This window comes from Haematobia irritans, chromosome 2 (assembly GCF_050003625.1).
Source record: "Haematobia irritans isolate KBUSLIRL chromosome 2, ASM5000362v1, whole genome shotgun sequence".
Classification (NCBI taxonomy): Eukaryota; Metazoa; Arthropoda; class Insecta; order Diptera; family Muscidae; genus Haematobia; species Haematobia irritans.
In genome coordinates, this window is record NC_134398.1 from 40030180 (window position 1) to 40051827 (window position 21648).

Consider the following 21648-nt stretch of genomic DNA (forward strand, 5'->3'; position numbering starts at 1 on the left):
GCTACAACAATTTGATTAAATGTAAGACCAAATTTTATTAATTATAAGTTATGATTAACAAGCTTCTTTCTCCACACAGATTTAATCCCACTTCAGTTTATCCGAGTATCATAGAAATCACAACTAAGGCACTGTTTAACAAAATTACTCAAATCACAATGAATAATCGTGAATAACAAAGACAAGAGAGCAGACACAATAGAACTAAACATAATTCCACACTGCCTGAAAAGACCAATTTAGTTTTATGCCTTTGGGGAACAATTTCCACACTGAGACAGAGAAAGATACTACAACGATATACTATATACAGTGTTCGGAGCTTGATAACTTATGTACTGCTCTTTAGGCAAATATATTTATGGGCTTGAAGGGGGTTTTTTCACATGGATTTAACTAAAATCCCAGCAAACAATTTTGTTTGTTATCAAATTGTCATTATTATAGGCCAGGAAAATATTGACCCAATATAAAAATTGTGCACAAATAGAAAATTTTGTTAAAATTTTATTTCTATAGAAAATGTTGTCAAAATTTTATTTCTTTAGAAAATTTTGCCAAATTTTATTTCTATGCAAAATTCTGTCAAAACTTTATTTCTATAGAAAATTTTGTCAAAATTTTATTTCTATAGAAAATTTTGTCAAAACTTTATTTCTTTAGAAAATTTTGCCAAATTTTATTTCTATAGAAAATTTTGTTAAAATTTTATTTCTATAAAAAATTTTGTCAAATTTTATTTCTATAGAAAATTTTGGTAAAATTTTATTTCTATAGAAAATTTTGTCAAAATTTTATTTCTATAGAAAATTTTGTCAAAATTTTATTTCTATAGAAAATTTTGTCAAAATTTTATTTCTATAGAAAATTGTGTCAAAATTTTATTTCTATAGAAAATTTTGTCAAAATTTTATTTCTATAGAAAATTTTGTCAAAATTTTATTTCTATGGAATTCTTTGCAAAATTTTATTTCTATAAAAAATTTTGTCAACATTTTATTTCTATAGAAAATTTTGTCAAAATTTTATGTATAGAAAATTTTGTCAAAATTTTATATATAGAAAATTTTGTCAAAATTTTATTTCTTTAGACAATTGTGTCAAAATTTTATTTCTATGGGAAATTTTGTCAAAATTTTGTTTCTTTAGAAAATTTTGTCAAATTTTATTTCTATAAAATTTTTGTTAAAATTTGATTTCTAAGAAAATTTTGTCAAAATTTTATTTCTATTGAAAATTTTGTCAAAAATTTATTTCTATAGAAAGTTTTATCAAAATTTAATTTCTATGGAAAGTTTAATTTCTATAGAAAATTTTGTCAAAATTTTATTTCTATGGAAAATTTTGTCAAAATTTTATTTCTATGGAAAGTTTTATCAAATTGTCATTATTATAGGCCAAGAACCGATATGAAAATTGTGCAAAAATTGAAAATTTTGTCAACATTTTATTTGTATAGAAAATTTTGTCAAAAATTTATTTATTTGGAAAATTTTGCCAAATTTTATTTCTATAGAAAATTTTGTCGAAATTTTATTTCTATAGAAAGTTTTATCAAAATGTTATTTCTATGGAATACTTTGCAAAATTTGATTTCTATAGAAAATTTTTTCAACATTTTATTTCTATAGAAAATTTTGTCAAAATTTTCTTTCTTTAGAAAATTTTGTCAAATTTTATTTCTATAGAAAATGTTGTTAACATTTTATTTCTATAGAAAATTTTGTCAAAATTTTATTTCTATGGAAAATTTTGTCAAAATTTTATTTTTTTATTCCTATAGAAAGTTTTATCAAAATGTTATTTCTAAGGAATACTTTGCAAAATTTTATTTCTATAGAAAATTTTGTTAACATTTTATTTCTATAGAAAATTTTGTCAAAATTTTATTTCTTTAGAAAATTTTGTCAAATTTTATTTCTATAAAAAATTTTGTCAAAATTTTGTTTCTTTAAAAAATTTTGTCAAATTTTATTTCTATAAAATTTTTGTTAATATTTGATTTCTAAGAAAATTTTGTCAAAATTTTATTTCTATTGAAAATTTTGTCAAAAATTTATTTCTATAGAAAGTTTTATCAAAATTTAATTTCTATGGAAAGTTTAATTTCTATAGAAAATTTTGTCAAAATTTTATTTCTATGGAAAATTTTGTCAAAATTTTATTTCTATGGAAAGTTTTATCAAATTGTCATTATTATAGGCCAAGAACCGATATGAAAATTGTGCAAAAATTGAAAATTTTGTCAACATTTTATTTCTATAGAAAATTTTGTCAAAAATTTATTTCTTTGGAAAATTTTGCCAAATTTTATTTCTATAGAAAATTTTGTCGAAATTTTATTTCTATAGAAAGTTTTATCAAAATGTTATTTCTATAGAAAATTTTGTCAAAATTTTCTTTCTTTAGAAAATTTTGTCAAATTTTATTTCTATAGAAAATTTTGTTAACATTTTATTTCTATAGAAAATTTTGTCAAAATTTTATTTCTATGGAAAATTTTATCAAAATTTTATTCCTATAGAAAGTTTTATCAAAATGTTATTTCTAAGGAATACTTTGCAAAATTTTATTTCTATAGAAAATTTTGTTAACATTATATTTCTATAGAAAATTTTGTCAAAATTTTATTTCTATGGAAAATTTTGTCAAAATTTTATTCCTATAGAAAGTTTTATCAAAATGTTATTTCTATGGAAGACTTTGCAAAATTTTATTTCTATAGAGAATTTTGTCAACATTTTATTTCTATAGAACATTTTGCCAAAATTTTATTTCTATAGAAAATATTGTCAATATTTCATTTCTATGGAAAATTTTGTCAAAATTTTATTTCTATGGAATATTTTATCAAAATTTTATTTCTATGGAATATTTTATCAAAATTTTATTTCTATGGAAAATTTTGTCAAAATTTTCTTTCTTTAGAAAATTTTTTCAAATTTTATTTCTAAATTTTATTCCTATAGAAAGTTTTATCAAAATGTTATTTCTAAGGAATACTTTGCAAAATTTTATTTCTATAGAAAATTTTGTTAACATTTTATTTCTATAGAAAATTTTGTCAAAATTTTATTTCTATGGAAAATTTTGTCAAAATTTTATTCCTATAGAAAGTTTTATCAAAATGTTATTTCTATGGAATACTTTGCAAAATTTTATTTCTATAGAAAATTTGTCAAAATTTTATTTCTATAGAAAATTTTGTCAAAATTTTATTTTTATAGAATATTTTGTCAAAATTTTATTTCTATGGAAAATTTTGTCAAAATTTTGTTTCTTTAAACAATTTCGTCAAAATGTTATTTCTATAGGAAATTTTGACAAAATTTTTCTACAGAAATTTTTCTAATTTTTATTTTCTATAGAAAATTTTGTCAAATTTTTATTTCTGTTGTTTTCTTGATTTCAGCCCAAAACCATGCATTGACTAAACTACAAGTGTAGCTTAACCAACAGAGGAAAAGAATGTTTGTCAAATTTATTTGGGCAAAGCCGTATAGACAGCAAGATGGTTCGATGGACGCACGTTTCGGAATTACCACATTCCTCATCAGCATCCTCTACTTGCACCAAAACTATCAACCAATTATCAGAATAAATTCAGGCAGTTCATTAAACCCACCAATGAACAACACTTGAACCTTCCAAAAAAATGTTTTGCATGATAGACGGCTTATGCCGAAATAAATTCGAAACAAACATATCTCTTTTCCTATGCCACTGTCAAATCATCGATTTGAGTGTAGTTGGCTGGGTTTATTTTGAGCGTGCTTCATCTTCTTTTTCCATTCGTTTTGCTTTGCTATTGTTGGTTTTGTTCTTTAAGCATTGTTGTTGTTTTATGTCTATAAAAAATTTTGTTAAAATTGTATTTCTATAGAAAATTTTGTCAAATCTTTATTTCTTTAGAAATTTTTGTGAAATTTTATTTCTATAGAAAATTTTGTTAAAATTTTATTTCTATAGAAAATTTTGTCAAAAATTTTTTTCTATGGAAATTTTGTCAAGATTTTATTTCTATGAAAAATTTTGTCAAAATTTTATTTCTATAGAAAGTTTTATAAAAATTTTATTTCTATGGAATACTTTGCAAAACTTTATTTCTATAGAAAATTTTGTCAAAATTTTATTTCTATAGAAAATTTTGTCAAAATTTTTCTATAGAAAATTTTGTCAAAATTTTTCTATAGAAATTTTTCTAATTTTTATTTTCTATAAAAAATTTTGTCTAACTTTATTTTTATAGAAATTTTGTTAAAATTTTATTTCTATAGAAAATTTTGTCAAAATTTTATGTCTTTAGAAAATTTTGTCAAATTTTATTTCTATAGAAAATTTTGTTAAAATTTTATTTCTATGGAAATTTTTGTCAAAATTTTATTTCTATGGAAAATTTTGGCAAAATTTTATTTCTGTAGAAAGTTTTATCAAAATTTTATTTCCATGGTTTACTTTGCAAAATTTTATTTCTATAGAAAATTTTGTCAACATTTTATTTCTATTTTATTTCTGTAGACAGTTTTATCAAAATTTTATTTCTATGGAATACTTTGTAAAATTTTATTTATATAGAAAATTTAGTCAACATTTTATATCTATAGGAAATTTTGTCAAAATTTTATTTCTATTGAAAATTTTGTCAAATTTTTATTTCTATGGAATACATTGTCAACATTTCATTTGTGTAGAAACTTTTGTGCAATTTTGTTTTATATAGAAAATTTGGTCAGCATTTTATTTTGATCGGAAATTTTGTCAACATTTTATATCTATAGAAAATTTTGTCAAAATTTTATTTTTTTAGAAACTTTTTCCAAAATTTTTTTTCTATGGAAAATTTTGTCAAAATTTTATTTCAATAGAAAATCTTGTGAAAATTTTATTTCTATACAAAATTTAGTCAAAATTGTATTCCTATAAAATTTTAGTCAAAATTTTATTTCTTTAGGAAATTATGTCAAAATTTTATTTCTGTAGAAATTTTGTGTTAAAATTTTATTTCTATGGAAAATTTTGTCAAAATTTTATTTCTATATGTTATTTCCAAATTGTATTTCTATGGAAAATTTTGTCATAATTGTATTTCTATAGAAAATTTTGTTAAAATTTTATTTCTATTGAAAATTTGGTCTAAATTTTATTTCTTTAAAAAATTTTGTCAAATTTTATTTGATAGAAAATTTTGTTAAAATTTTATTTCTATAGAAAATTTTGTCAAAATTTTATTTCTATGGAAATTTTTGTCAAAATTTTATTTTTATGGAAAATTTTGTCAAAATTTTATTTCTATAGAAAATTTTGTCATAACTTTATTTCTATAGAAAAGTTTGTCATAACTTTATTTCTTTAGAATCTTTTGTCAAAATTTTATTTCTATGGAAAATTTGGTCAAAATTGTATTTCTACAGAAAATTTTGTCATAATTTTCTTTCTATTTCAAATTTTGTCAAAATGTTATTTCCTTAGAAAATTTTGTCAAAATTTTATTTCTTTAGAAAATTTTGTCAAAATTTTATTTCTATGGAAAATTTTGTCAAAATTTTATTTCTATGGAAAATTTTGTCAAAATTTTATTTCTATAGAAAATTTTGTCAAAATTTTATTTCTACAGACAATTTTGTCAAAATTTTCTTTCTATGGTAAATTTTGTCAAAATTTTATTTCCTTAGAAAATTTTGTCAAAATTTAATTTCCATAGAAAATTTGGTCAAAATTTTAGTTCTATAGAAAATTTGCTTTTGCACAATAAAATAAAATATATAAAAATATTGCGCTTTTCTTTGTTGCCTTACATATCAGCCACCCATATCCTGTTGTCCGCATGTCTGCCCATACAACTCAGTTTTAAAACAATTTTCAAAATAAATAATATCAACAAACTTGCATATTCTCAAAGATGCCAAAGTAATATTTTCCCTTTTTAATATAATTTCGAATTTTCGACTGTTTGTTAAAGTTCTATTGGAAGATTTTCAAAAATCGACCAATCAAATTTGAACATAACAAGAAGACTACTTTGACTTTTCGACTTTCGACAAAGAAACATTGATTTGTCGAAATTTTCATTTTCACTTTTATATCGGTAGAACAAACGGACGGACTGAATAGTCAAAGTGAGCCGGAATCAAATCAGACTGCCACTTTAATCTAATCTAACGGACGGATAAAACCGCATATATGAAAGGGGGGTTTGGACTTATCAGCTTGATCCAATACTGAAAACTTTCTGCCAATGATTGCGAATTTTGGTGGAGTATAACATACTTGCGGATCTGGAAAGTGTCTATGGACGGTCGGATACGACACATTTTCTAACCTCTGATTCACATCGCTGATTAGGATTCCTCGGGGTGATGTAGTATTGAGAATTTCCTGACAATTATTTTGAATTATGGTCATCAATAAGATTTAATTTACGATTCATTTTAAGTCGCTAGAGAATGATTTGGAGTCTGCAGGTTTATCCAGTACTAAGAATTTCGCATGATTTGTTGAAACGTTCATTTTCGATTTTTCTATACCTAGGATGGACGGACCGATACGACCATTTTCTGGCTGGTGAAACGGATATTACCCATTTTCTGGCTGGTGACTCGCATTGCTGATTTGGAATCCTCGGGCTGATCCAGTACTGAGAACTTCCTGCCAATTATTGTGAATTGTGGTCTTCAAAAAAATAAGTTGAAGTTTATGTAGTAAAATTTTAAGATTACTAAAAGTCGGCTTTGGTTTTCGACTTTTCTATAGAAAAAAAATTAAAGTAGAAATTTCCATTTTTTTACTTTGGTATCTCTAGGTCATATGGTCATATGGATCTGACCCATTTGTTTGTTCGGAATGATCCAGTACTGATAACTTTGTGCCAATGATTTCGCATGATTGGCAGAAATTCCCATTTTTAAATCGGGGATTTGCATTAAAATAAGAACCACTTTCTTATGATTGTAATAATTTAGACCCAAAAAAATGTTTGCTGGGTTATTCCAAAGCCATATCCGAAAAAACAACAAATCCTCCAAAGCCAAAGTAAAACTAACAAAATGATTCCTCTTTGATGTGCCTTGCTTGCTTAAGGGCCTTACACTGGTCGTCCTTCTTAATGTTGTGGTTAAGTCTTATAGGTAAGAAAAAAACACGGACTTGTGGAAGCCAATTCATAGCCCAAATCCGCTAAGGCTCCACTTGAGTGTAACGAACATGACCATAAAATGAATTTATGCGTGTGAGAAGGATGTTGTGTCTACTCATACCGCTGCCTGACATTAAGATCTTCTTCTGAATTTTGTGTTCGCTTATGGTCCACGGAGTTTTGCCACTTCTTAGTCACAACGACTGTTAAGCGATAGACATTTTGAAAAATTCATTTGAAGATTTTTGTTTGTATTTTTTTCTGATGCGTTGTGATTTTTTTCTTTCTTTCTTGGTATTTCCCCACCACCCCCTTAGGAGAGGTGGTCCTGTTAAGTAAATATCCCAAATCGTTTATATCTGCCACTAAAGGGCATATAGCCAATCTAAAGAACTTTGCAACAGCTTAAGGCTGATGCTTTTTTATGATTTTCTTGGTGTTTACAAGAGTGTCTTTTAAGTCTCGGATTGTTGATTTAAGGATAAGGTGTTTGTTTGCTTTTGACCACCTTCTGTAAATTGACATTGTATTTATTTCGCTTATTTATATGCTAAGTAGGCAATTGTCTGCCTACTCGTCGGCCAGACAATGGGAACCACCTAATTGAGTGTCTGATAAGTGAGATTACAAAAACCAATGGCTTTGGGTGTTACAAAATTCTTTCATTATTTGAGTTATCTCAAAAGTGTTATTCAAAGAATGGTTAAATTATTTAGAACCCTAGAAAACATAAGATGCCTAAAGAATTTAACGAAAAGGGAATGTCTCAAGATTCTAAAGTTGCCTCCATGTTTTCGGTTACTCGAATATAACATATGCATTCAGCTAACAACATCTTCTGTAGAAATAAAATTTTGACAAAATTTTCTATAGAAATAAAATTTTGACAAAATTTTCTCTAGAAATAAAATTTTGACAAAATTTTCTCTAGAAATAAAATTTTGACAAACTTTTCTATAGAAATAAAACTTTGACAAAATTTTCTATAGAAATAAAATCTTGACAAAATTTTGTATATAAATAAAATTTTGATAAAATTTTGTACAGAAATAAAATTTTGACAAAATTTTGTATAGAAATGAAAATTTGAGTAAATTTTCTATAGAAATAAAAATTTTGTATAGAAATAAAATCTTGAAAAAAATTTCTATAGAATTGAAATTTTGAGAAATTTTTCTATAGAAATTTAATTTTGAGAAAATTTTCTATAGAAATAAAATTTTGACAAAATTTTCTATAGAAATAAAATGTTGACAAAATTTTCTATAGAAATAAAATTTTTAAAAAATTTTCTAACGAAATAAATTTTTTACAAAATTTTCTATAGAAACAAAAATTTGACAAAATTTTCTATAGAAATAAATTTTTCACAATATTTTCTGTAGAAATAAAACTTTGAAAAAATTTTCTATAGAAATAAAATTTTGAGATAATTTTGTATAAAAATAAAATCTTGACAAAAATTTCTATAGAATTAAAATTTTGAGAAAATTTTCTATAGAAATGTAATTTGCTATATATAAAATTTTCTAAACCAAAAAAAAATTGAGAACATTTTCTATGGTAATTTTGAATTCTGCCTCCGTCCGTCGAAATAAAATTTTGAGAAAATTTTCTACAAGAAAAAATAAATTTTTACAAAATTTTCTATATATTTAAAATGTTGTTGTCAAAATGTTATTTCTATAGAAAATTTTGTCAAAATTTTATTTCTATAGAAAATTTTCTTAAAATGTTATTTCTATAGAATATTTTCTCAAAATGGTAATTCTATAGAAAATTGTGTCAAAATTTTATTTCTATAGAAAATTTTCTCAAAATTTTATTTAAATAGAAAATTTTCTCAAAATTTTATTTAAATAGAAAATTTTGTCAAAATTTTTATCTATAGAAAATTTCGTCAAAATTGTAAATTTTCCCAAAATTTTATTTTATATAAATAAAATAAAATAAAATAAAATAAAATAAAATAAAATAAAATAAAATAAATAAAAATAAAATTTTGACAAAATTTTCTAAAGCTTTGAAATTTTGAGAAAATTTTCTATACAAATAAATTTTTCTATTGAACATTTTGTCAAAATTTTATTTCTATAGAAAATTTTGTCAAAATTTTATTTCTATAGAAAACTTTTTCAAGATTTTATTTTTATAGAAAACTTTTTCAAAATTTTATTTCTATAGAAAAATTTTATTTCTATAGAAAATTTTGTCAAAAATTTATTTTATAGAAAATTTTCTTCGAATTTTATTTGAATAGAAAATTTTCTCAAAATTTTAATCTATAGAAAATTTTGTCAAAATTGTATTTCTATAGTAAATTTTCCCAAAATTTTATTTTATAGAAATAAAATAAAATAAAATAAAATATATAAAAATAAAATTTTGACAAAATTTTCTATAGCTTTGAAATTTTGAGAAAATTGTCTATACAAATAAATTTTTCTATTGAACATTTTGTCAAAATTTTATTTCTATAGAAAACTTTTTCAAGATTTTATTTTTATAGAAAACTTTTTCAAAATTTTATTTCTATAGAAAATTTTGTCATAATTGTATTTCTATAGAAAAATTTTATTTCTATAGAAAATTTTGTCAAAAATTTATTTTATAGAAAATTTTCTTCAAATTTTATTTGAATAGAAAATTTTCTCAAAATTTTAATCTATAGAAAATTTTGCCAAAATTGTATTTCTATAGCAAATTTTCTCAAAATTTTATTTTATGGAAATAAATATAAATAGAAATAGAAATAAATAAAAATAAAAATAAATAGAAATAAAAATTTGACAAAATTTTCTATAATATTAAAATTTTGAGAAAATTTTCTATATAAATAAAATTTTCTACACAAATAAATATTTGACAACATTTTCTATAGAAATAAAATTTTTCTATAGAAATAAAATTTTGACAAAATTTTCTATAGAAATAAAACTTCAATAAAATTTTCTATATAAATAAAATTTCGAGAAAATTTTCTACACAAATAAATATTTGACAAAATTTTCTATAGAAATAAAATTTTGACAAAGTTGTCTATAGAAATAAAATTTTGAAAAAATTTTCTATAGAAATGATATAGTGACAAAATTTTCTATAGAAATGATATAGTGACACAATTTTCTATAAGAATACAATTTTCTCAAAATTTTCTATAAAAATAAAATATTGAGAAAATTTGCTATACAAATAAAATTTCGATAAAATTTTCTATAGAAATAAAGTTTTAGCACAATTTTTTATAGAAATAAAATTTTGGGAACATTTTCCTATAGAAATAAAATTTTAAAAACATTTACTATAGAAATAACATTTGCTATTTGAGAATTTTTTTTTATAGGAATAAAAGTTTGATAAATTTTTCTACATAATTGAAATATAATTTTGATAAATATTTCTATAGAAATAAAATTTTAACAAAATTCTCTATTGAAATAAAATTTTGACACAATTTTCTATAGAAATAAAATTTTGAGAAAATTTGCTATAGAATGAAATTTTGAGATGATTGCCTACAGAAATAAAATTTTGAGAAAATTTTCTATAGAAATAAAATTTTTTATAAAAATAAATAATACCCCACAAATGCTTATGTTTACCAATTCAGTAGTGGTGGTTTAGGGTTTATGAAACAGTCGGTTCCGGCCGACTTTCTACTTTCTACTTATTTTTTTTTTTTTCGAATGAAATAAATCAAAATGCATTTGTAAGCTTGTAAACGAACTTGCATTGGAATAAATCTATTAGCGGTTTAGAAATGATAGAACCTGATGTTAGTTGCAACACATATCATCAACACCGTATATTCAGAAAGTGTACTATAGGACACTCCAATAAGGGAAGCTTTTGTTCAGTCTCTCTCTCTCTCTCTCTTAGATATAAAATATGTAAATTGTTATCGTTACTGTAAGCTGTTTTTTTTATAATAAAACGAGTAGCATAAAAATGTGAACCCTTACCAAGATAGTTTAACACTTTGTGAACCAACAGAACAAAAAAAAGATAAAGCAATTCCTTTTGAGTTTTGAAAAATTTCGCTGATTTCTTATAATGATGTTGATGTTCATATAGATACATGAAATAAAATTTTATTTTTTTGGTAACATGTACAAATTTTTTAATATAAAATATATAAAAACAAACACGACATGTGAATATGGTAGCCATAGTCCACAAGTGGTTATCAACATGCTCATGAATCTGGGAAAGGAAATACACACAAATTTTTGGGCACCAGATAATGGTCCCAACGCTGTTGCAATAGCACTCGGTTTTATATAGCCAAGTGTACCCGAAAGAGGTTTGAATATTTCATGATGGCATTGCATCCTTAAACATTCAATGGAACAGGAATGTACGGGACGACCATATCACACATACTCACACAACTCCCTCGCTAAGATTTCAGTGAAAGAGGAACAAAATATATTGACGCGCACCATAAAGTTTAGTGAGGCCTATTTAATGCCATAAATTCAAATAAAAATAAAAATTACAAATAAGATTAAAATTAAAATTAATTAATTCTTCTGGTAGCTAAGTTACTCTTAACAAGAAAGAAAAGTCTAAAGTCGGGCGGGTACGTCTATATTACAACCTGCACCACTTTGTAGATCCGCATATTCGATACCATATCACATCCGTCAAATGTGTTGGGTGCTATATATATAAAAGTTTTTGTCCTAAATACATACATTTAAATGTGACGCGATCTGGACAAAATTTGTTACACTTCTACTTAAAATCGACTATCGACTTTAAATATGAGGTCTGAAACCAAAATTTCGATGTGTTACAAATAGAATGACAAAGTTAATATACCCCCCATCCTATGGTGTGGGGTATAAAAATTTTAATAAAAAAATTTAAAATAAAAAGAAATAAAATAAAACTAGAATGTAATTAAAAATTAGAATCAAAATTGATATGTAAATTTACTTAAAATTAAATTAATTCAAATATTTTTTTTATACCCTCCACCATAGGATAAGGGTATATTAACTTTGTCATTCCGTTTGTAATATTGTCTAATATATACCACCAAGGCCGTATTCAGGGGGGGGGGTGAGGGGGATCAAACACAAAAAATTGTGTTTGTTGTTCTTTTTGTGAACATGACTCGCTTTGTTTGGCCATAGCAACAACAACGAAACAGCCAAACACACATGTGTAAATGAAATGGCGCAAAACCTGCGAAAAGAACCTGCCTAATTCAGCGATGGAAGCACTTGGAGAGTGCAATAAAGAGATATTTCCAAACGTGCATATTCTTTTAAAAATTTTGGTCACTTTGCCAGTTACTCAAGGATGGAAAATACAATTTTTAAGAAAGTACAAAAAGGTATTTTTTGAGCGGAAAGGTACTTTTTACTAAATTTCAACAAAAATTTCACTCGAAAATTATTGTCAAGAGACAAAAGAAAATAAAATTGTGACAAAATTTTCTATAGAAATAAAATTTTGCAAAAAAAAATCTGTAGAAAAAAATGTTGCAAAATTTTTTCTATAGAAATAAAATTTTGCAACAATTTCCTATAGAAATAAAATTTGTACACAATTTTCAATTGAAATAAAATTTTTACAAAATTTCTATAAAAATAAAATTTTGCAAAAATTCTATATAGAAATAAAATTTTGACAAGATTTTCTACCGAAATAAAAAATCGATAATATAGAATCGCATTCTTTTTTCGACTAAAACATTCTTGAAGTTCAATAAAATCCTGTTTTTGACTATGTCTTTTACAAAATCGAGATTTTCTTCCCATATGAACATGTCTGTTTTGCCATATTTGTAAAAGACTATTAGCAAATAAGGTTGATAAAGACTTTCTCAAAATATTAAAATATTTTGTCAAAGCTATTGTACCATAAATCTGATATCGACTCAAAAATGTCTACACAAAAGGTACTAAATCATTCGCGGGGGTACTACGGTACTGACCGGGGTGAAAAAGTATTGAAAAAAGTACTATAGTACTGCATTTTCCATCCCTGCAGTTACTACGTACTCATCCGAACTTTCATTTTCAACAATGAAGAGATTAAAGACGTATCTTAGAAATTCGACTAGCGAGAGTAGACTCAATGGATTGGCATTAATGTCGGTTCATCGCCGAATAAATGTGCCGACTGAAGAAGTAATTGATTTATTTGCTGCCCAAAAAGCCCGTCGGCTCAATTTAATATTATAAAAATTTTGTATACATACCTATGCATAAATAAAATTTTCTACACATGAGATTATATGAATATTTTTTTTTTTAAGTTGCCCATGTTTAACGAAGACATTCATTCTTGTATTTCGGAAAAATAAATGAAAAAGGGAATGGACCATAATCAACAAGAAAGTAATGTGTGCGCATATACTCCCATCGAGTAATTTATGTAAAATTTTTAACATAAATCAGACTTTGAAAGGATCTTTTGCATCATTTCCAAATGACATTAACTTAAAAGGAATACGTTTAAATAACAAGTGCATAAATTATCTAATTATTATTTTTATACCCTGCGCCACACTGTGGAACAGGGTATCATATGTTAGAGCATATGTTTGCAACACCCAGAAGGAGACGAGATAGACACATGGTGTCTTTGGCAAAAATGCTAAGGGTGGGCTCCTGAGTCGATATAACCATGCCCGTCTGTCCGTTCGTCCGTCTGTCTGCGAACACATTTTTGTGATCAAAGTCTAGGTCGCAGTTTTAGTCCAATCGATTTCAAATTTGGCACAAGTATGTGTTTTGGCTCAGGATAGATCCCTATTGATTTTGGAAGAAATCGGTTCAGATTTAGATATAGCTCCCATATATATATTTTTGGCCCGATATGGACTTATATGGCCCCCGAAGCCAGAGTTTTACCCTAATTTACTTAAAATTTTGCACAAGAAGAACAATTAGTACTATAATCAAGTGCGCCAAATTTTATTGAAATCGGTTCCGATTTAGATATAGCTCCCATATATATCTATCGCCAGATATGGACTAATACGGTCCCAGAAGCCAGAGTTTTAGCCCAATTTGGTTGAAATTTTGCACAGGGAGTAGAATTTGCATTGTAGCGATGCGTGCAAAATTTGGTTGAAATCGGTTCAGATTTAGATATAGCTCCAATATATAGCTTTCGGCCGATTTACACTCATATGACCACAGAGGCCAATTTTTTGGTCCGATTTAGTTGAAATTTTGCACAGGGAGTAGAATTAGCATTGTTGCTATGCGTGCCAAATTTGGTTGAAATCGGTTCAGATTTAGATATAGCTCCTATATATATGTTTTTCTGATTTCGACAAAAATGGTCAAAATACCAACATTTTCTTTGTAAAATCGCCACTGCTTAGTCGAAAAGTTGTAAAAATTACTCTAATTTTCCTAAACTTCTAATACACATATATAGAGCGATAAATCATAAATAAACTTTTTCGAAGTTTCCTTAAAATGGCTTCAGATTTAAATGTTTCCCATATTTTTTATACCCTAAACCACATAGTGGTCAGGGTAAGTTTGATCGGCCAAAAAATGTGCCTACCAGAAATATTGATTTTAGACCCCATAAAATATATAGCGATCGACTCAGAATCACCTCCTGAGTCGATCTAGCGCTTGGTGTCCGTCCGTCTGTCCGTCCGTCTGTCCGTCCGTCTGTCCGTCCGTCTGTCCGTCCGTCTGTCCGTCCGTCTGTCCATGTATTTGTTGTTCACAGGATTCCGGTCGCAATTATTAACCGATTTGGATGAAATTTGGTACAAGGAGTTTTTTGGGTACATGGACGAACGCTATTGAATTTGGAAGAAATCGGATCAAATTTAGATATAGCTCCCATATATATGTATCGCCCGATTTCGACAAATGGGGTCACGTTGCGCGTTTTTTTCAAACGAATCGTCACCAAATTTGGCAAAAGGTAACCTTTTCCATCGCCCTTCAAGTCTGCAAAATTTCATCCAAATCAGTTCAGATTTAGATATAGCTCTCATATATATGTATCGCCCGATTTTTCTAAATTTGGCCATAAACCCCTTATTTATCAACCGATCTTACCCAAATTTGGCTAAATGTAGTCTTTTATAGCACTAACTATATGTGCAAAAACTCATAGAAATCGGTGCAGATTTAGATATAGCTCCCATATATATGTTTCGCCCGATTTTTCTAAATTTGACCATAATACCCTTATTTATCAACCGATCTTACCCAAATTTGGCTAAATGTAGTCTTCTATAGCACTTACTATATGTGCAAAAAATCATCGAAATCGGTTCAGATTTAGATATAGCACCCATATATATGTATAGCCCGATTTCCCCAAATTTGGCCATAGAACCCTTATTTATTAACCGATCTTACTAAAAGTTGGCTAGATCCAGTCCTCTATAGTACTAACTATATGTGCAAAATTTCATCGAAATCGGTTTAGATGTAGATATAGTTCCCATATATGTATCACCCGATTTTCAAAAATTCGCCCCTAATAACCTTATGCTGGACCCTACAGGCCTCATTTCTTAACTGATCTTACTCAAATCTTGCACAAGGTAACCTTTTGTGGTATTAATCAAACCAGCAAAATATTATGTAAATTGGTTCAGATTTAGATATAGCTTCCATATATATACATCGCTCGATTTTCCCAAATTTGGCCATAGTACTCTTATTTATTAACCAATGTTACTCAAATTTCAAATTTCGATGTACTAGCCGATCGTTCTTATACGTACTTGTAGCTCTTACATAAGAATATTGCTCGATTTTTACAAATTTGTATTTATTACCCACACTAATTTAAGGATTTTCTCTTTTTTAATAATGGGCTCAATATTAGTGGCATACTAACTCCGTAGGCGCAATATTAACACAGCCAGTGTTGCTAGAAGTAGGGGAAATTCACTATATGTAGGGTTTTTCTAATATTTAGCGTCACTCAACACAATTTGTAATAATTTTTACATTTTCGTGGCTCTAGAGGAGGAAATTAGAAGCCGACAAGACTTGATCTTTAACAATGTGTGGTAAACTTTATTCCTGTAGAAAATTTTGTCAACATTTTATTTCTATAGAACATTTTGTCAAAATTGTATTTCTATAGAAATTTTTTTCAAAATATTATTTCTATAAAAATCTCAAAATTTTATTTCTGTGGAATTTTTTCTCAAAATTTTATTTCTATAGAAAAATTTTTCACAAAAATTTGTTTATATAAACTTTTTCCAAAATTTTATTTTTATAGAGATTTAACAAAAAAGATTACTAATTTGGGTAGAATTCTACCAACTGTGGCAACCGTGGTGGTAATACAAATTTATATTCTAAGTCATATATGTTGCATATTCATGTTTTAAGATAATAAAGTACTTAGAACCATTTTTGTTTTGTAAATTTTTTTAAATTTAACGAAAAATATAGTAGGGATAATTGTTTGGGAATGTATAGGAAAGTAGGGAACTTTTTTTGTCCTTGTAGGGTAAACCGAACATTTTCCCTGGCAACATTGACTATGAGCTATAGTCAGATTGACACAAAGCACCCATAGACATGTACCCCTTAATTTTCTTAAATATGCAACTGCGGTTTATCTCCCAGACCTATATGCTACCCCACAAATGCTTATGATTACTAATTCTGTAATGGTGGTTTAGGGTATGATATAGTCGGCCCCGCCCGACTTTCTACTTTACTTACTTGTTTTTTACTAACATCGTGTTTCACCCTAGTGCATTAGCCGACTTAAATTTTGAGTTTATAGATTTTGCAGAAGTCTATCAAATTCTTCCCAGATCGATTGATATTTAAATGTATGTATTTGGTACAAACCTTTATATAGAACCCAACACATTTGACGGATGTGATATAGTATCGAAAATTTAGATCTACAAAGTGGTGCAGGGTATAATATAGTCGGCCCGCCCAACTTTAGACTTTCTTTACTTGTTTTTATATAAAATTTTGTCAAATCTTTATTACTATAAAAAAAATGTCAAATCTTTATTTCTATAGAAAATGTTGTCAAATCTTAATTTTTATAAACAAATTCAACATTTGTTTTCTATAGACAATTTTATCAACATTTAATTTCTATAGAAAATTTTGTGCGTCTTAGTTGGAGGAGAATATTTTGAAAAATTAATAATTCTACCATTTTCTACCAAACAGAAAAAAATCTACCATTTTTTGTAGAATTCTATCAACTGTGGCAACCGTGGTTATGACACAAAATCTCTTGGTAAGCAGTTTTTCATTTCAATGGATAAATAAACTCGTGAGCTTACTGACAAGCCGATTATTTCCGTAACTAAAAACAAATTTATTTAAGGACCATTTTTGTAATATTAAAAATTATTTCGCATTTATTAAATACAATCAGAAAAACTTACGTTTTCAACTAAATCTAATTAACTTGTTTAATTTCAATTTTTTTTGTATTTTCAGGCAAACATTCACATGCAAATGATAAATCACATACATCACTGGAAGGTAATTTAACTTTCTGCCTAAATAATTGATTGATTGATTCGCAATGTATCGCCCACTTACAACTGCGCAAATCCTTTTTTTTCGTTTTTGATTCCTCTCATCCATAGATCTTGATATGCCTCGCTTTGCCGAACCTGTCGCCAATGTAACAGTGTCTTTGGGTAGAGATGCTCTGCTGGCGTGTGTTGTAGAAAATCTTAAAAACTACAAGGTAAGCCTGAAAAAAAAAAAAACGAAACAACAAATCAAAAATTTCCACAGCAGAGTACAATCAATTTCTTCTTCATGTCAGTGAGTTAATGAAGAAGTAATTTCCGAAAATGATCAAATTTATTTGCTTAATTATTCAAAAACTTTATCACCGCAATTGCAAGTCTTTGGAGAATGTAAAGAAACTATCATTGAATATACATTAGGTGGGTTTTATTGTTTGTATGGATACATTGATAGGAAAGAAGATATAGAAATAATATAAAATGAAAAGAGATATAGAAATTGATAAAATTTTCTGTAGAAAGAAAATTTAAACAAAATTTTCTGTAGAAATAAAATTTAAACAAAATTTTCTGTAGAAATAAAATTTTGACAAAATTTTCTATAGAAATAAAATGGTGACAAAATTTCCCATAGAAATGAAATTTTGACAAAATTTCCTAAAGAAATGAAATTCTGACAAAATTTTCTATAGAAATAAAATTTTTACAAAATTTCCTTTAGAAATGGAATTTTCACAAAATTTCCTATAGAAATAAAATTTTGACGAAATTTCTTATATCTTATAAATTTCCTATAGAAATAAAATTTTGACGAAATTTCTTATAAAAATGAAATTTTCAAAAAAATCCTACAGAAATGAAATGTTGACAAAACTTTCTATAGAAATAAAATATTGACAAAATTTTCTATAGAAATAAAATTTTGACAAAAGTTTTATAGGAATAAAATCTGTAAAAAAATTTCTACAGAAATAAAATTTTGACAAAATGTTCTATAGAAATAAAATGTTGACAACATTTTCTATAGAAATAAAATGTTGACAAAATTGGCTATGGAACTAAAATTTTGACAAAATTTATTATAGCAATAACATTTTGACAAAATTTTCTATAAAAATAAAATTTGGACAAAATTTTCTATAGAAATAAAATTTTTTGAAAATTTCCTATACAAATGAAATTTGTAAAAAATTTCTATAGAAAAAAATTTGGACATTATCTTCTAATATATAAAAATAAGACGGGGTTTCCTTCATGACGCAATAACTCCAGAACGCACAAACCGATTTCCATGGTTTTGCATTCGTTGGAAAAGTCTCGGGCTCTATGAGGTTTATAGAAAATTCAAGAAAAGTTTCAACGGAAAAGCGGTAAAATCTTTTTTTTACATACAACGCACATTACAAAAATTTATATAGTTATAAATAATTTTATTTTTTCGCAAGAAAAATGTTCGGAGAACATAGGGGGTAATCGTATGGTGAAAATAGGGTACCTCATTTTTTGATATCTGGTAGGGGAGGGGGAAATCCCCATGCCCGTCTTTTTCAAAATTGGGCCAAAGATCTCCTATTTGGGTGAAATTTCCAAGGAAGGTTAGGGGTGATGTCTAGACAAAGACCTGCTACTTTATTTTTCGATATTTGGACGCGGAGGTGGACCACCCATTTATACGATTTTTGTAAGTACAGTAACAAAAAAAAAAATTAAAAGTCTCTTATTTACCTGAGATTTACAGAGATCACGCCGTGAGGATATGAAGTTATTATGGGGTATCTGATTTTGAAATATTTGAAATACTTACTGAAATTTTACAGAGAACTTGGGGGATATTATGAAATTTATATGAGGTATATGATTTTTTAATATTTGGTCGGGGAAAATTAAAAGGGCACTGGGAGAGCTAATTTCTCCTCAAGTACATACCGTGAAACAATTAAACTTTTCCAATTTACTTGAAATTTATAGAGAATGTGGGGTAGGTTATATTATTATAATGGATATTTTGAGATTTTCTGGGACGTCTACACAATATACGCTATATCATCTTTCGATATTGAGACGGGGAGGGAAATATTGGGACCTCTAAAACTGGAAAAAAAATAGAATTCTCAAGTTTACTTGAAATTTAATCTTGTCAATTTTTAAGTACTTTTACTTTTTCCGATTTATTGGACGGTATGTTGAAGCGAAGTGTACTTCGCCTTGACAAACCATGTTTGAAATTCACAGGAAATGTAGAAGATTGTCCAACGGTTAGAATACAGAAAAATTAAAAAAAAATACATCTGCAAAACCGTACTATTTCTGTATATAAACGAAAAAGAAAGTGGTCCGATTTTTCTGAAATATACGGAACACGTGTGTGGAAACCATGGGGTGATTAATAAGTACTTCAGTTTTTGTACCAGACTTCCCCTGACCCTACTCTTTAAAACAGTTCAAATCTTTTCGAATTTGCTTTCAGATCAAAGGATATGGTTGACTTAGTTAACGAAAATATGCTTCGGGAGGCGCAGCGTAGCGGGCCGGGTTACGCTAGTTTCCATAAAAATAAAACTTTGACAAAATTTTCTACAGAAATAAAATATTAACAAAATTTTTAATAGAAATAAAATTTTGACAACATTTTCTATAAAAATAAAATTTGGATAATATTTTTATATGGAACAAGTAAGTAAAGTCTAAAGTCGGGCGGGGCCGACTATATTATATCCTTCACCCCTATGTAGGCCAAAATGTGTGTAACAGTCTACCATATTTCCCCAACTCTGGTGTACGTATATATGGGAGCTATATATAATCTGAACCGATTTTGACTAAATTTGACATGTATAGTTAGAATAATAATTCTGCTATCTATGCGAAATTTCACGTAAATGGGAGTATAACTTTGGCCCCCCTGGTCATATGAGTGCAAATAGGACGGAAGATATATATGGGAGCCATATCTAAATCTGAACCGATTTCAACCAAATTTGGCACAATTACCGATACTACTAAACGCACTCCTTGCGCGAAATTTGAAGCAAATCACGGCAAAACCCTGGATTTTGAGGCCATATAAGTTCAAATCGGAGATATATATGGGAGCTATATCTAAATCTGAATCGATTTTCACCATATTTGGCAGATACAATAGTATCGTTAAAAGTACCGCTTGTGCAAAATTTGAAGTAATTCAGGGCAAAACTCTGGTTTTTGAGACCATATAAGTCCAAATCGGGCGAAAGATATATATGTGAGCTATATCTAAATCTGAACCGATTTTAACAAAATTTGACACACTTAAAGATACTATTAAACGTACTCCTTGTGCAAAATTTGAAGCAAGTCAGGGCAAAACTCTGGCTTTTGTGGCCATATAAGTTCAAATCGGACGAAAGATATATATGGGAGCTATATCTAAATTTGAACTGATTTGAGTCAAATTTACCAAGCATTGGTAGAATGTCAATTCTACCCTCTGTGCAAAATTTCACGAAGATCGGTAGTAAACTTTGGCCTCTGTGGACATATGAGTTTAAATCGGAAGAAAGATATATATGGGAGCTATATCTAAATCTGAACCGATTTGGCTGATATTTTGCAAGATTTTTGAGATTCACAAAATATTTGGATGTACGGTATTTCAAGAAAATCGGTTGATAAACACGCTACCTATGACCAAATCGGGGATAAATATATATGGCAGCTATATCTAAATCTGAACCGATTTTTTCCAAAACCAATAGCGATTGTCTCTGTCCCAAGAAACGGCCCTATGCCAAATTTGAGGACGATCGGACTTAAATTGCGAGCTGTACTTTGTGCAAAAAATTACATATACAGACAGACGGACGGACAGACAGACCGACAGACAGACCGACAGACAGACCGACATCGCTAAATCGACTCGGAAGTTAATTCTAATCCGATCGGTATACTAAAAGATGGGTCTATGACCACTATTTCTTGGCGTTACATACAAATGCACAAACTTATTATACCCTGTACCACAGCAGTGGTGAAGGGTATAAAAATGTTTGACACACTTTTCTAT

General features: G+C 27.0%; 1 protein-coding gene across 2 annotated transcripts in view; it reads left to right on the forward strand.

The window, feature by feature from the left end:
• DIP-kappa (Dpr-interacting protein kappa) overlaps nt 1-21648 on the forward strand; it is a 386526-nt gene that overhangs the window by 255894 nt on the left and 108984 nt on the right. For both annotated transcript variants that reach the window (XM_075293821.1, XM_075293822.1), the window contains exons 3-4: nt 17566-17610; nt 17718-17821. In XM_075293821.1, the coding sequence (XP_075149936.1) occupies nt 17566-17610; nt 17718-17821 (149 nt within the window). The remainder of the gene's footprint in view (nt 1-17565; nt 17611-17717; nt 17822-21648) is intronic.